The sequence below is a fragment of the Dendrobates tinctorius genome, unplaced genomic scaffold, assembly GCF_039654945.1.
Source record: "Dendrobates tinctorius isolate UK_male_01 unplaced genomic scaffold, ASM3965494v1 ptg000060l, whole genome shotgun sequence".
Classification (NCBI taxonomy): domain Eukaryota; kingdom Metazoa; phylum Chordata; class Amphibia; order Anura; family Dendrobatidae; genus Dendrobates; species Dendrobates tinctorius.
The window spans coordinates 3,394,669-3,409,622 of NW_027361728.1; the positions used below are offsets into that span (position 1 = coordinate 3,394,669).

General features: G+C 47.1%; 1 protein-coding gene across 3 annotated transcripts in view; it reads right to left on the minus strand.

The window, feature by feature from the left end:
- LOC141092473 (probable cation-transporting ATPase 13A5) overlaps positions 1 to 14,954 on the minus strand; it is a 544,666-nt gene that overhangs the window by 410,164 nt on the left and 119,548 nt on the right. For all 3 annotated transcript variants that reach the window (XR_012232811.1, XM_073578638.1, XM_073578637.1), the window contains exon 6: positions 11,401 to 11,470. Coding sequence is in view for 2 of the 3 variants with exons in the window: in XM_073578638.1 (XP_073434739.1) it covers positions 11,401 to 11,470 (70 nt within the window). In the remaining variant the exon portion in view is untranslated. The remainder of the gene's footprint in view (positions 1 to 11,400; positions 11,471 to 14,954) is intronic.

Genomic DNA, 14,954 nt, shown 5'->3' on the forward strand with positions numbered 1-14,954 from the left:
CACAGCTGTGCCATCGAGCCTGTCACATAGCGCTCAGATATCAGTGGGCCTCACACAATCCAGAAGTGTCCAGTGTCCAAAAGTGTGTGCAGAGATTCAAAATCTCACTTATCCTCTAGTCACTTAGGTCACAGCTGTGCCATCGAGCCTGTCACATAGCGCTTAGATATCAGTGGTCCTCACACAATCCAAAAGTGTCCCGTGTCCAAAAGTGTGTGCAGAGATTCAAAATCTCACTTATCCTCTAGTCACTTAGGTCACAGCTGTGCCATCGAGCCTGTCACATAGCGCTCAGATATTCATTGGGCCTCACACAATCCAAAAGTGTCCAGTGTCCAAAAGTGTGTGCAGAGATTCAAAATCTCACTTATCCTCTAGTCACTTAGGTCACAGCTGTGCCATCGAGCCTGTCACATAGCGCTCAGATATTCATTGGGCCTCACACAATCCAAAAGTGTCCAGTGTCCAAAAGTGTGTGCAGATTCAAAATCTCACTTATCCTCTAGTCACTTAGGTCACAGCTGTGCCATCGAGCCTGTCACATAGCGCTCAGATATTCATTGGGCCTCACACAATCCAAAAGTGTCCAGTGTCCAAAAGTGTGTGCAGAGATTCAAAATCTCACTTATTCTCTAGTCACTTAGGTCACAGCTGTGCCATCAAGCCTGTCACATAGCGCTCAGATATCAGTGGGCCTCACACAATCCAAAAGTGTCCAGTGTCCAAAAGTGTGTGCATAGATTCAAAATCTCACTTATCCTCTAGTCACTTAGGTCACAGCTGTGCCATCGAACCTGTCACATAGCGCTCAGATATTCATTGGGCCTCACACAATCCAAAAGTGTCCAGTGTCCAAAAGTGTGTGCAGAGATTCAAAATCTCACTTATCCTCTAGTCACTTAGGTCACAGCTGTGCCATCGAGCCTGTCACATAGCGCTCAGATATTCATTGGGCCTCACACAATCCAAAAGTGTCCAGTGTCCAAAAGTGTGTGCAGAGATTCAAAATCTCACTTATCCTCTAGTCACTTAGGTCACAGCTGTGCCATCGAGCCTGTCACATAGCGCTCAGATATTCATTGGGCCTCACACAATCCAAAAGTGTCCAGTGTCCAAAAGTGTGTGCAGAGATTCAAAATCTCACTTATCCTCTAGTCACTTAGGTCACAGCTGTGCCATCAAGCCTGTCACATAGCGCTCAGATATCAGTGGGCCTCACACAATCCAAAAGTGTCCAGTGTCCAAAAGTGTGTGCAGAGATTCAAAATCTCACTTATCCTCTAGTTACTTAGGTCACAGCTGTGCCATCGAGCCTGTCACATAGCGCTCAGATATCAGTGGGCCTCACACAATCCAAAAGTGTCCAGTGTCCAAAAGTGTGTGCAGAGATTCAAAATCTCACTTATCCTCTAGTCACTTAGGTCACAGCTGTGCCATCGAGCCTGTCACATAGCGCTCAGATATTCATTGGGCCTCACACAATCCAAAAGTGTCCAGTGTCCAAAAGTGTGTGCAGAGATTCAAAATCTCACTTATCCTCTAGTCACTTAGGTCACAGCTGTGCCATCGAGCCTGTCACATAGCGCTCAGATATCAGTGGGCCTCACACAATCCAAAAGTGTCCAGTGTCCAAAAGTGTGTGCAGAGATTCAAAATCTCACTTATCCTCTAGTCACTTAGGTCACAGCTGTGCCATCGAGCCTGTCACATAGCGCTCAGATATTCATTGGGCCTCACACAATCCAAAAGTGTCCAGTGTCCAAAAGTGTGTGCATAGATTCAAAATCTCACTTATCCTCTAGTCACTTAGGTCACAGCTGTGCCATCAAGCCTGTCACATAGCGCTCAGATATCAGTGGTCCTCACACAATCCAAAAGTGTCCAGTGTCCAAAAGTGTGTGCAGAGATTCAAAATCTCACTTATCCTCTAGTCACTTAGGTCACAGCTGTGCCATCGAGCCTGTCACATAGCGCTCAGATATTCATTGGGCCTCACACAATCCAAAAGTGTCCAGTGTCCACAAGTGTCTGCAGAAATTCAAAATCTCCCCTGTCCTATAGACACCTTGTACCTTGTTTTACATTACTATATAGTTTGTTGGATTTTGTCTACATTTCTACCAAAAATGAGGAAGGCTGGTGGAAGAGGCCATGGAATTGGGCGGGGGTTGGCAGCTGGTAATGATGGTGTTGGTGGTGGATCTGATGGTAGTGGCAAGAGCAAAATAGGACCGAATGCAGGAGGTGTTGAGCCTGCGTCATCGTCTGGCTACATAAGGCCTCGAACGCTTAGTTTTCTAGGAGTTGGCAAACCGCTTTTAAAGCCAGAGCATCAGGAAAAAGTTTTGTCTTACATTGCTGACTCAGCCTCCAGCTCTATCGCCTCCTCTTCTTCAGTTGTAAAAAGTAAAAGCACTGAGTCGTCATTGGAGGCTCATGTTCATGAACCACACCTTTCCTTGTGTCCTTCACCCCAACCAAGATTGAAGGATGACGCAGGCCATACTACTGATTACTCCATGGAGCTGTTTTCACATACCATGCCTGGATTATCAAGTGAAATGGTGAATTACCCAGGCCAAGATGAATCTGACATGGAGTGCACTGATGCACAGCCGCTGATGGATGATTCTGCTGGTACATTCACTCAGAGCACTACATTGTCCTCGCAGTGTACAGAGCCAGATTCTGACCCTGATGAGACTCAGGTGCCCCTTCCCGCACACTATACCACCATACACGGTGACACAGAGGAAGGTGCACATGACATAGAAGAGGAGGTGATGGATGACCCAGTTGTTGACCCAGATTGGCATCCATTGGGGGAAGAGGGTGCTGCTTCCAATAGCTCAGATGAGGAGCATACACAGCAGACATCGACATCGCAACAGCTGTTATCTGGCAGGCCCAGAGCACTCCAAAGACAGGTTCCAAACATCAAAAGAGTTGCTGGACAGCTTGTCCAGAGGGTCAAAAGATCACAGCGTGCTAGGCCGCAAAATGTCTGCCAAAGTAGGAAGAGTGCAGTGTGGCACTTTTTTGAACAAAATCCTCATGATCAGGCCAAGGTTATCTGTAAGAAGTGCGCAAAGACCTTTAGCCGAGGGAAAAATCTGAAAAATTTGAATACCAGTTGCATGCTTAGACATTTAACCAGCATGCACTTGCAAGCGTGGACACAACACCAAACCTCAAGTGCCACATGTGCAACTGATCACAACGAAGGTAGTCATCAACGCTACATTGTTTCCCCCACTGTAAGCCCACCGGTTAGCACAGCAGCAAATGTTGAGGTGTCGTTGCAAGGCCACAGCAGTCAGGGAATCCCACTGTTATATCAACGAAAGACTGATTCTAGGCCATCAGAAAGAACACCAACTCCATCACCATCATCAACCCTCTCTCAGTCCGCCCTGTCCACCGCTACTTCCACCATATGCAGCTCTCAAGTCCAGCTCACCCTCCCAGAAACTATGAGTAGGTCAAGAAAGTACTCAGTCTCTCATCCGCGTACACTGGGTTTGAACGCCCACATTGCCAAACTAATCTCGTTTGAGATGATGCCCCTTCGGTTGGTGGAAAGCACAGCTTTCCGCGAACTCATGGCCTATGCAGTACCACGCTATGACCTACCCAGTCGCCACTTCTTCTCTCGCAAAGCCATCCCAGCCCTCCACCATCATGTGAAAGACCGCATTGTCCATGCACTCAAGCAGTCAGTGAGCGGAAAGGTGCACCTCACAACTGATGCATGGTCCAGTTGGCATGGCCAGGGCCGTTACGTGTCCATCACTGCGCACTGGGTTAATGTGGTGGATGCAGGGTCCACAGGGGACAGTGGTGGTGGGACAGTGCTGCCTAGCCCACGGTATAGGAAACAGTTGGCTGTAGGCGTTCCACCCTCCTCCTCCTCCTCCTCCTCCTCCAGAAGCGAAAGCTCATCCACAGAGCGCAGTCGTACGAGCACTCCATCTGCAGCTGCCACTGTTGCACACGATGTGTCCCCCTATCGAGCAGCTAGTGGAAAGCGTCAGCAGGCTGTGTTGCAGATGATGTGTTTGGGCGACAGACATACCGCCGAGGTGCTGGCCGAGTACTTGAAGCGACAAACTGAGTCATGGCTGGGCAGTGTACATCTTGAGGCAGGCAAGGTAGTTAGTGATAATGGCCGTAATTTTGTGGCAGCCATAGCCCTTTCAAAACTCAGCCACATACCTTGCTTTGCTCACACCTTGAACCTGGTGGTGCAGTGCTTCCTCAAAAATTATCCGGAGTTAACAGCCCTGCTCCAGAAGGTGCGAAGACTGTGCGCGCACATCCGCCGGTCGCCTGTACACTCCGTTCGTATGCAGAAGCTGCAGCGATTGCTCCACCTTCCCAACCACCGCCTCATTATCGACATTGCAACAAGGTGGAACTCCACCCTGCACATGGTGGAGCGGCTGTGCGAGCAGAGGCAGGCCATAATGCATTTGTGGGAGGATACACGGCCAGGCACTTTGAGAGCAGACATGGAGTTGACAGGTGTGCAGTGGTCGAAGCTGAAAGACCTCTGTAAAGTCCTTCAGTGTTTTGAGGAATGCACATGGCTGGTAAGCGCAGACGACGCCATCCTAAGCATGAGCATCCCACTTATGCGTCTGCTCATGCAAACTTTGACGCACCTTAAGGAGCAGGCGTCTGCAGCCAATGTTGATGAGGAGGAAGAGGAGGAGGGAATCCTTGATGACATTCAGCCATTGTCTGCTCAGGGACCTCTCCTGGACGAGGTGGAGGAAGAAGAGGAGGAGGAGGATGATGATGGGGATGATTACTTAGGGGAGGAGGATGCATCTCGTGGGGCAAGTGAAAATGTTGGCTTGGCAAGGTCTGGTACAGGGTTTGTGCGTGACTGGAGGGATGTGGATTTGCCAGAAAGTGCTCCTCCAACCAGCACTCGCAGTGCATCATTGACACCGGGAACATTGGCCCACATGTCAGATTATGCCTTGCGGATCCTAAAAAGGGACCCCCGCATTGCCAAAATGATGAACGATGATGACTACTGGTTGGCCAGCATCCTGGATCCACGCTATAAAGGCAAATTACAAAACATCATGCCACAGGAGAACCTTGACCTAATATTGGCTAATAAACAAGCAACTCTGGTAAATCGGTTGCTTGAGGCATTCCCAGCACACAGCAGCGGTGATGGTTCTCACACGAGCCGTACGGGCCGGGGTCAGCTTGGCAGAGGTGTTCGTGGTGCACACAGCAGAAGTGGCGTTGGAGACAGGGGTTTCATGACAATGTTGTGGACTGATTTTTCAAATACCGCTCACACAACTGGTAATACTGCATCGATGGAAAGTGACAGGAGACAGCAGTTGTCAACCATGGTTACAAACTACTTTTCCTCCCATATCGATGTTCTCCCACACAGGTCATTCCCCTTTGACTATTGGGCCGCTAAACTGGACACCTGGCCTGAATTGGCACAATATGCCTTACAGGAGCTCGCTTGCCCAGCTGCAAGTGTGCTATCGGAAAGAGTCTTCAGTGCAGCTGGATCAATCCTGACAGAAAAAAGGACCCGTCTGTCAACCCAAAATGTGGATGATCTAACCTTCATTAAAATGAACCATGCATGGGTTTCCAAGGATTTTGTCCCACCTTCCCCTGATGACACATAGGGTGACAGAAAAATGGCTTGCTTTGGTCCACCTCTTCCTGGAACTTGACCTATTTCGCCTTTTGCATCAGCTGAATGTCCAACATCAACATATGCCACTTTCTAAAACTCCCTAACTGTGCTGCCTCCCCCCCCATGGCCGGGGTCACCACCTAGCACACGACACCGTGTGAGTGCCGTTGCCCTGGACAGGTGGGTAGGCCGACTCTTGGGCGCGGGCACTGGCACAGGGTCCCTCATAGTGCAATCAAGTGTCTCTGACGGTGGTGGTGCACACCCGCCGTCAGACACACCGCTGTACTATGAGGGGCCCAGTGCCAGTACCGACGCTCACGAGTGGGACCTCCTTGCTTGGGCAGGACCCCAGCATTTGCAATCTTTACCTCTCCCTGCTCCTCCGCTGTGTAATCTGGGCCATCAAATCAATACTGTGCCTGACACCGTCTGAGCCTGCCTCCTGAGACATATATTTTGAATGTGTACGCTATCCATACATGTTATCCGGTGATACGGTACCCTTTCTAACCATTGTGCAATCACGTGCAATCCATACTGGGCCTAACACCGTCTGAGCCTGCCTCCTGAGACATATATTTTGAATGTGTACGCTATCCATACATGTTATCCGGGGATACGGTACCCTTTCTAACCTTTGTGCAATCACGTGCAATCCATACTGGGCCTAACACCGTCTGAGCCTGCCTCCTGAGACATATATTTTGAATGTGTACGCTATCCATACATGTTATCCGGGGATACGGTACCCTTTCTAACCTTTGTGCAATCACGTGCAATCCATACTGGGCCTAACACCGTCTGAGCCTGCCTCCTGAGACATATATTTTGAATGTGTACGCTATCCATACATGTTATCCGGGGATACGGTACCCTTTCTAACCTTTGTGCAATCACGTGCAATCCATACTGGGCCTAACACCGTCTGAGCCTGCCTCCTGAGACATATATTTTGAATGTGTACGCTATCCATACATGTTATCCGGGGATACGGTACCCTTTCTAACCTTTGTGCAATCACGTGCAATCCATACTGGGCCTAACACCGTCTGAGCCTGCCTCCTGAGACATATATTTTGAATGTGTACGCTATCCATACATGTTATCCGGGGATTCGGTACCCTTTCTAACCTTTGTGCAATCACGTGCAATCCATACTGGGCCTAACACGTCTGAGCCTGCCTCCTGAGACATATATTTTGAATGTGTACGCTATCCATACATGTTATCCGGGGATACGGTACCCTTTCTAACCTTTGTGCAATCACGTGCAATCCATACTGGGCCTAACACCGTCTGAGCCTGCCTCCTGAGACATATATTTTGAATGTGTACGCTATCCATACATGTTATTCGGGGATACGGTACCCTTTCTAACCTTTGTGCAATCACGTGCAATCCATACTGGGCCTAACACCGTCTGAGCCTGCCTCCTGAGACATATATTTTGAATGTGTACGCTATCCATACATGTTATCCGGGGATACGGTACCCTTTCTAACCTTTGTGCAATCACGTGCAATCCATACTGGGCCTAACACCGTCTGAGCCTGTCTCCTGAGACATATATTTTGAATGTGTACGCTATCCATACATGTTATCCGGGGATACGGTACCCTTTCTAACCTTTGTGCAATCACGTGCAATCCATACTGGGCCTAACACCGTCTGAGCCTGCCTCCTGAGACATATATTTTGAATGTGTACGCTATCCATACATGTTATCCGGGGATACGGTACCCTTTCTAACCTTTGTGCAATCACGTGCAATCCATACTGGGCCTAACACCGTCTGAGCCTGCCTCCTGAGACATATATTTTGAATGTGTACGCTATCCATACATGTTATCTGGGGCTACGGTACCCTTTCTAACCTTTGTGCAATCACGTGTAATCCATACTGGGCGTGAGAACGGCTGGCGAGCTGTTAAGCAAGCTACAGCACATGTGGTTTGCACACGTAAGTTTTTCATTTTTTCAGGAATGACGGTTAGGCCTAATTCCGGAACTGCAGTTGACCTGCACTTACTGGGAAATCATTGTTCGCGGGTAATAATTGTAATCAGTGATCCCCATCACTAACATTGTTCAGCGGGTTATCTGCACCTGTAAGCGACAAACGCTGGCCTTTTCAGTGTAGCGCACATGCAGCCACGGACATGTAAGGGCATGACACACCAGTTATTGGCCAATCTCATGTTCCAGAGCCTCACGTGTCCCTCTAGTAAGCCGGACTCGGACCGCGGGGCATGACGGAGTCTCGTTCGTTAACGGAATTAAGCTTGCAATGTGTGCATCTGTTCTGTAGCTGGCATGGTTGAGGTTTCCCAGGTGGAGTCGAATTTAACCGTAGGCTCCACTCCTGGTGGTGCCCTTCTGGACATTCCTTTAAGGTTCAGCTTTGCAACCATACTGCCCATGTAAAACAAACACTTTGCCTTCATGAACGCTGTTTGGAGGGTCATGACTCGTGGGAATAACGCCGCCCAATCAGTTAACCTGCTAGAGAGATCGTTCGTTGCTCCCAAGCATGACATCACACTCCCTAGGAAGAAGGTAATGCCACTGTGGCGACCGTACTCCTGGGGGCGACACAAGTGCACTGATGCCCAGCCACTGCTCGATGAATCTGCTGGTACATTGACACAGACCACTACATTCCCCTCGCACGCTACATGGCCTGAATCTGACCCTGATGAAACTCAGGTTACCCTTCCCATATACAGTTCCATCTTACACGGTGACAAAGAGGAAGCTGCAGATGAAAGTGCAGGTTCGGCCCACCCGCCATCAGACACACCACCATACTATCAGAGGCCCTGTGCCAGTGCCGTCGCCAACGAGTGTGCCCCCCCTGCTTGCTCAGGATCACAGCACTTGCAAGGTTGAAATACTGTGAAGTGAGATGGAAGATGGGGATGACGAGGAGTCCAGACTAGTACAGGGATTCCCTAGCGAGGAGACTTATTTGATTGTTTTCAATGTTGGGACAGCAATTTTTGGGGAGCACTATACTCTGGAGAATGATAGATGGGGCCCACCATACACTGGAACATTCCAAAGGTGGACATCAGACACTGGAGCAGCATTTACAGGGCCCATTATACACTAGAGCATTAGAAATGGGGCCCATTATGTTTGGAGCATTATTTGGGCCCATAAGACAGTGGAGCTTCATCCATGGGGACCAACATATACTGTAGCATTATGTGGAGCTCATCATATACTGTTTCAAACATTATATGGGACCAATGATTCTGTATGGAGAAATAGATGGGCCTTGTCATGAGATGTAAAAAGTGAAGTATTTTTCATTGTACTATACCGCTATTTCTCTGCCGTATCGGAGCATGATGAGTTGTGGTATGTGTTAAAGGGGCGCTCTTTCGCCCAGGGCACATGAAAACCTGGAGCCAGCCCCCCCCACAACTTTAGCCAAATAACCCCCATTTTTCAGTGCGTAACTTGTATTATGAAGTTAATTAAGGTTGACAAGCTTAAGTAAGAAGAATTGATGCTTTTGGCATTCAAATGGGCACTGTAGGTGTGTTTCCTGTCCTCCTCTCACTGCCGACTTTTATTCCCCATTGACTTACATTGGGTTTCGTGTTTCGGGACGACCCCGACTTTTCCCTATAATCGGACGATCTTGCTCGACCCGACTTTTGGAAAAGTCGGGTTTCACGAAACGAAACGCGACCCTAAAAAAACAAAAGTCGCTCAACTCTAATTTTAACCAGTTTCTATCCATGTTAACTCTTAAAACGCATGCGTTCCCATAGACTGTAATGTGATTTGGTTGCGCACTCTGTGCGCAATCCGTGCGCGTGCGTTTTTTTGACACAGGTCGGACAGACCAAAAATGCAACAGGTTGCTCCTGGCGCGCCTAGGCACACACTACAAAAAAACACATGCGCATGAAAACGCATACGAATGCATGCAAACGCTAGACCATACACCCCCATGTTAAAGATAGGGGTGTAGAACGCATGTGCATGGACGCGCACGATGCGCTGCGCTAAAAAACGCTAGTGTGAAACCAGCCTAAGTAAAAGCTTTTTTATGGTCATCCTTTCATAAAGGCCACCTGGGTACAACTTATATTTGTTGTGTGGACAGATACCCCAGTCTCCTCTTGAGAACTCTGCAGCTTATTATTATTATTATTTATTAAAACACCATTTATTCCATGGCGCTTTACATGTGAGGAGGGGGTATACATAATAAAAATAAGTACAGTAATCTTAAACGATACAAGTCACGACTGATACAGGAGGAGAGAGGACTCTGCCCGCGAGGGCTCACAATCTGCAAGGGATGGGTGAGGATACAGTAAGCGAGCTCATTAAGGGTTACCTTTGGTCTTTGTACTGCCTTTCCGATTAATTGCTTCCTTGTCTGGGCTGAGTCTTGTTGTGGTATCATGTTCTTTCCATTTTATTATTATGACTGTGATGGTGCCCTGGGGGCACATCAGAGATTAAGATTTTTTTTATTACCCAACCCTGACTTGTACTTCTCAACAACTTTGTCCCTTACTTGTTTGGAGATCTCCTTGGTCTTCAAGGAGTTGTTTGGTTAGTGGTGCCCCTTGCTTAATGGTGTTGAAGCCTCTGTGGCCTTTCAGAAAAGGCATGTATAAACTGAGATATCATGTGACGCTTAGATAGCACACAGTTGGGCTTTCTTTCACTGAGTATGTGACATATGAAGGTAATTGCTGGCACCAATAATTTTTAGAGACTTCATTGCAAAAGGGGTGAATACACATGCACATGCCAATTTTTAGTTATGTGATCCCATGAATATAATTTCTGACTATATTTTTTCACTTCCCTTCACAAACTTAGACTATTTAGTGCTAATTATGGATGATCGAATAGCTTTGGATAAGTGCTTATCCGTATAGCTATAGAGCATCTGGAATAACTGCATCGGTAACCTGGATACCTGGAGCGCTCCCAAAAATCAGCTTTTGGCGCCGCAGCTGCATATGTCGCGGCTGTTTCACAGTTACAACACATGCATGGATAGCCCAACAAACAGGCTCTCCATGCATGTGTTGTGACTGTGAAACAGCCACTCCACATGCAGCTTTGGCGACAAACAACTGATTATCGGGAGCGCTCCAGGTATCCAGTTACCGATGCAGCTATTCCAGAAGCACTATAGCTGTTCGGTTAAGCACTTATCCAAAGCAATTTGATCATCCATAGTGCTGATGCATCACACAAAAAACGGATTACAAAAATATTTAAACATAGGTTGTAATGTAAAAAAATAGGTAAAAAACTAAGTGGGTGAATAATTTTGCAAGCCACTGAACATCCTTCCTTCCCCCAGAAACTAGAAAATTAGGAGAATGCAGAGTTGTGAGCTGCTCGTTAGACAACTTGAGAATAATTCTTTAAGTTGGAAAATTGTACAGCGGTTTCAGATATTTTGACTTTGCAGTACTAAAGTAACAAGTTGGAGGATAACTACTATACTGACATAATTTAGCTCAATTTAACATGAAACACAATATTTTGGAATATGTTAGTAATATAGTATATAGCAATTGATCTTGAATTCTTACCTAGATTTTAATTCATTGTTTTTGTAAAACATTGCGAATGTTGTTGCTCTTATATCATACAATGATATACATTGAATGTAATATGCAGTAAACAGCCTGCATGTTATATTGTATAAAGATTTATTATTATCTTACCTGTTTTGACAGTAGTTTCCACACAGGAGTGACCTTCACTGTAATTGAGTTTAGTCCACAGATCTGCTGTCTGCCAAACATAATACAAGTAATAACTGTACAATAGCCGTAAGATATAAATCTGTAACGTTATGTGCTATTTTAGTTTTATCTTAGTAAAGCCTTATCACTGTAAAATGCAAAGTTATGTAGATTTAAATAGAGATGGGCGGACACCTGGATGTTCGGGTCCGACGGGTATGGCTGAACAGTTACAAAAAGTTCGAGTTCGGGTACCAGAACAGTACCCGGACCCAAATCCAAACCCAGACTTCACTCACTTGAATGGGGGGCCCAAACATCCAGTGTTTGCTGCGCTGTTATGTGCATGACAGTACGGCAAACACCACTTCTGATCTGCGCGGAAATCATCCCCGCCAGTGAGAGAGCAACAGTTCCCACACTGCCAAAAGACAGCGTGAGCGCTCAGCTGTGATCAGAGGTATAAAGCTCACCTCCAGTCACTAGTGTAAGCTGATGAGACTACAGCTCCCAACATCCGACACCTGCTATAGCTAATGACAGTGAGAGCAGGAGTGGCGGATGGGAATATTCATTAGCCGCTCCTGCGCTGTAAATCAATAATTAAAAAAAAAAACTGGTGTGGGTTTCCCTGCATTTTTGCTAACCAGCCAGGTAAAATTCACAGCCGGGGGCAGCAAACTTCAGCTGTCAGCTTCAGCAAGGCTAGTTATCAAGAATAGAGGAGTCCCCATGCTGTTTTTTTAATTAAATAAATAATTTTAAAAAAAATGGTGTGGGGTCCCGCCCATTTGTGACAACAAACCTTGCTAAATCAGACAGCTGGGGGCTGGTATTCTCAGGCTGGTAAGGGGCCATGGATATTGGGCCCCCCAACATAAAAATAGCAGCCTGCAGCTGCCCAGAAAAGGCACAACCATTAGATGTGCCAATTCTGGCACTTTGCCCGGCTCTTCCCACTTGCCCTGCAGCGGAGGCAAGTGGGGTTCATATTTGTGGGGTTGATGTCAACTTTGTATTGTCAGGTGACATCAAGCCCACTGCTTAGTAAAGGATAGGCGTCTATAAGACACTCATCCATCCCTAATCTGTCATTTTATGTGTAAGTGTGCTGGAGTAGCCCATTCACTATCTCTAGCCCCCACTTCTTGGAGATGTATGGACCATCACTGTAAATACACACCTGTACTTTGTATCTCCCCTGCCTCATTGTAGATTGTAAGTGGAGCTAGCGGGGTACTCGGTACCGGGCCCGTTGATCTCAATGGGAGTTGTCACGGAAGCTGTGACCCGGCCCGTGGCCCTGGGGCTCCATGGCAAAAGGGGATGAATGAACAATGAAATAGAGTTTATGAATAGTTCATGACGCCACCTGTGGTGTTCGGCAAGTGAGATGTTAGGCCAACGCTGCATGCAGATCCTCTGGGACAGGTGGTGTGTTGCAGCCGAGATGGTGAAGCTCCCCACAGGTGGAGCTGTAGTCCCGGGCAGTGTGGATGTAGTAATGGAGGGGAGATGCAGGCAGGGTAGAAACTGGTACCCAGATGTAGCCGTGCAGAGTGTATTGATGCAGGAATAAGTGGAGGACACCAGGGCTTGTAGTTCCAAAGCTTTACTCACAGTCTGCAGTTCACATCGGTGCCTGCCTCTGTGCCGTGTCCTCCGGGTCAGGGGCTCAGTCAACTTCCAGGCGAGATAGGATGCTCCCTTCCAACACTCCGCCAACATGTGCCTTTCTGAACGTCTCTTCTATAGCGCCTTTAAGTGAAGTACTCCTAGTACTGACTTACACTGGAGTTCCTCCTGACAGATGTTCCTATGAACTCTACTTGTACTGCAGACAGCTGTAGCCTGCTTCGGGGACTCCTTACTCCTGAGTCCCGGCTCACTATCCAAGTTGCTGTTGTGCCCCAAGTCTTAGGAGGGAGTAGTGCATTTACAGCCCACGACTCCTCCGGTGTCTGCTGCAGGACCATAAGTGTCTGTACAACCTCGGGGACCGGGCCCCGGCCTTGCGCTTAGAACTTCTTGGCAGGGTTCTCTCCTAACCCACGTCCTCTGTTCCCTTTTACTCCTACGCTTCGTACTATTCTTTCCCTTCTGATGGAAGATCAGGTTTCTGTTCAATGTCTGTCTCCTTCTTTCCTTTCCTGTGCCAGCTGGCTCAGATCACTGAGGCAGCTGCAGCACTCCTTCCTCCATCCCTCTCCCAGGGATCTTCTACTTCTCCTCCTCACTCACTGACTGACTATCTCTCTCTCACTCTCTCTGAAATTCTAAACCTTCCCGCTCTTATATATATTCTAAACTCCACCCGCCTCCCAGCACGTTTCGTGTTCTAAGCAGGGAACCACCAAAGGTGCTCTGCTACACTCCAAGCAGGAAGCTGCAATGTGACTTTGCTACACTACTTTGTGGTTAGGGGTGCAGGTGTTGGAGCATGGTTGGGAGTTCCCACCCTACCTGGATGGTGGGGCACTACACCTCAGGAGGAGGTGCAGTACCTCTGTGGCGACTGAACCCTCAGGGGCACCACATTCCCCTCCCGTTAAACACAGCATGCCCGCGGGCTGCAAGTTAAACAGAGTTAACAATACAGGAACATACACAATTTTGTAATGCTGAATAAACATGTCTTATACTAAACTTCCTAATATAGAAGACACGGTTTCTTGAACATTACAAACAAATTAACTGTCTAAATTTTTAAATTATGCTACCTAATTTGAAGTGCTATATAAGCAAACTCAATATCACTTCACATTTTCTAGCAATACATCTCTTTTCCGTTATCTTTCACATTTTCTACTTTCTACTGTCTCTTCTAGACTTAGGATGACAACCGTGGATACCTGGTTCGTCACCTGTAATTTCAATTCTATATTCACATCCTCAACATCTTTATTCAAAGTTCTGTAAAACATTCACTATGTCTCTTTCTCAATATACTTCCATGAAATCTGTCATTAGGATTTTCATTATATACTAATACTTTCTAGTTTCTATTCAGGAATTAACATTAAGCATTATCATTAAGTGCAAGAGTAGACACTGGTCCGGCCATCGTGTCTGGAAATGTCCCTATGATGAGGTAGGTCTTTTATGAAGGGAGTCCTATGTAAAACCAAGAGAGAGCACCCAAAGAGGTGCAAACTATCTACAAATTACAGTTCTGGATCATTCAACGTTCATGATCTCCACAGTTCAAGTGTGAAGGCTGTCAACAAAACAGGACAACACTGGAAAACCAAAACTAAAACATAACAGCCAAAAATAGAAAACTGGTACAAAAATAGGAAAGCAAAGCACAACTGTGCAAATACCCTCCTGGGTAACGAGAGTTAAAGTGTAGAAACGTCTTGATCCGGTGTTTGGCAGCTGAACCAAAACAGTAACACAGACGTCCTGGTGAAGCCCAAGTTCGGTGTCCGTGCCCGAACAGTAGGTGGTCGGTACGGACTCTCTCCTGAACCCCAATCAATCACCCCTGTATCTGTTTCCTATCAATGGTATGTGTCCTGTCTGCAATACCT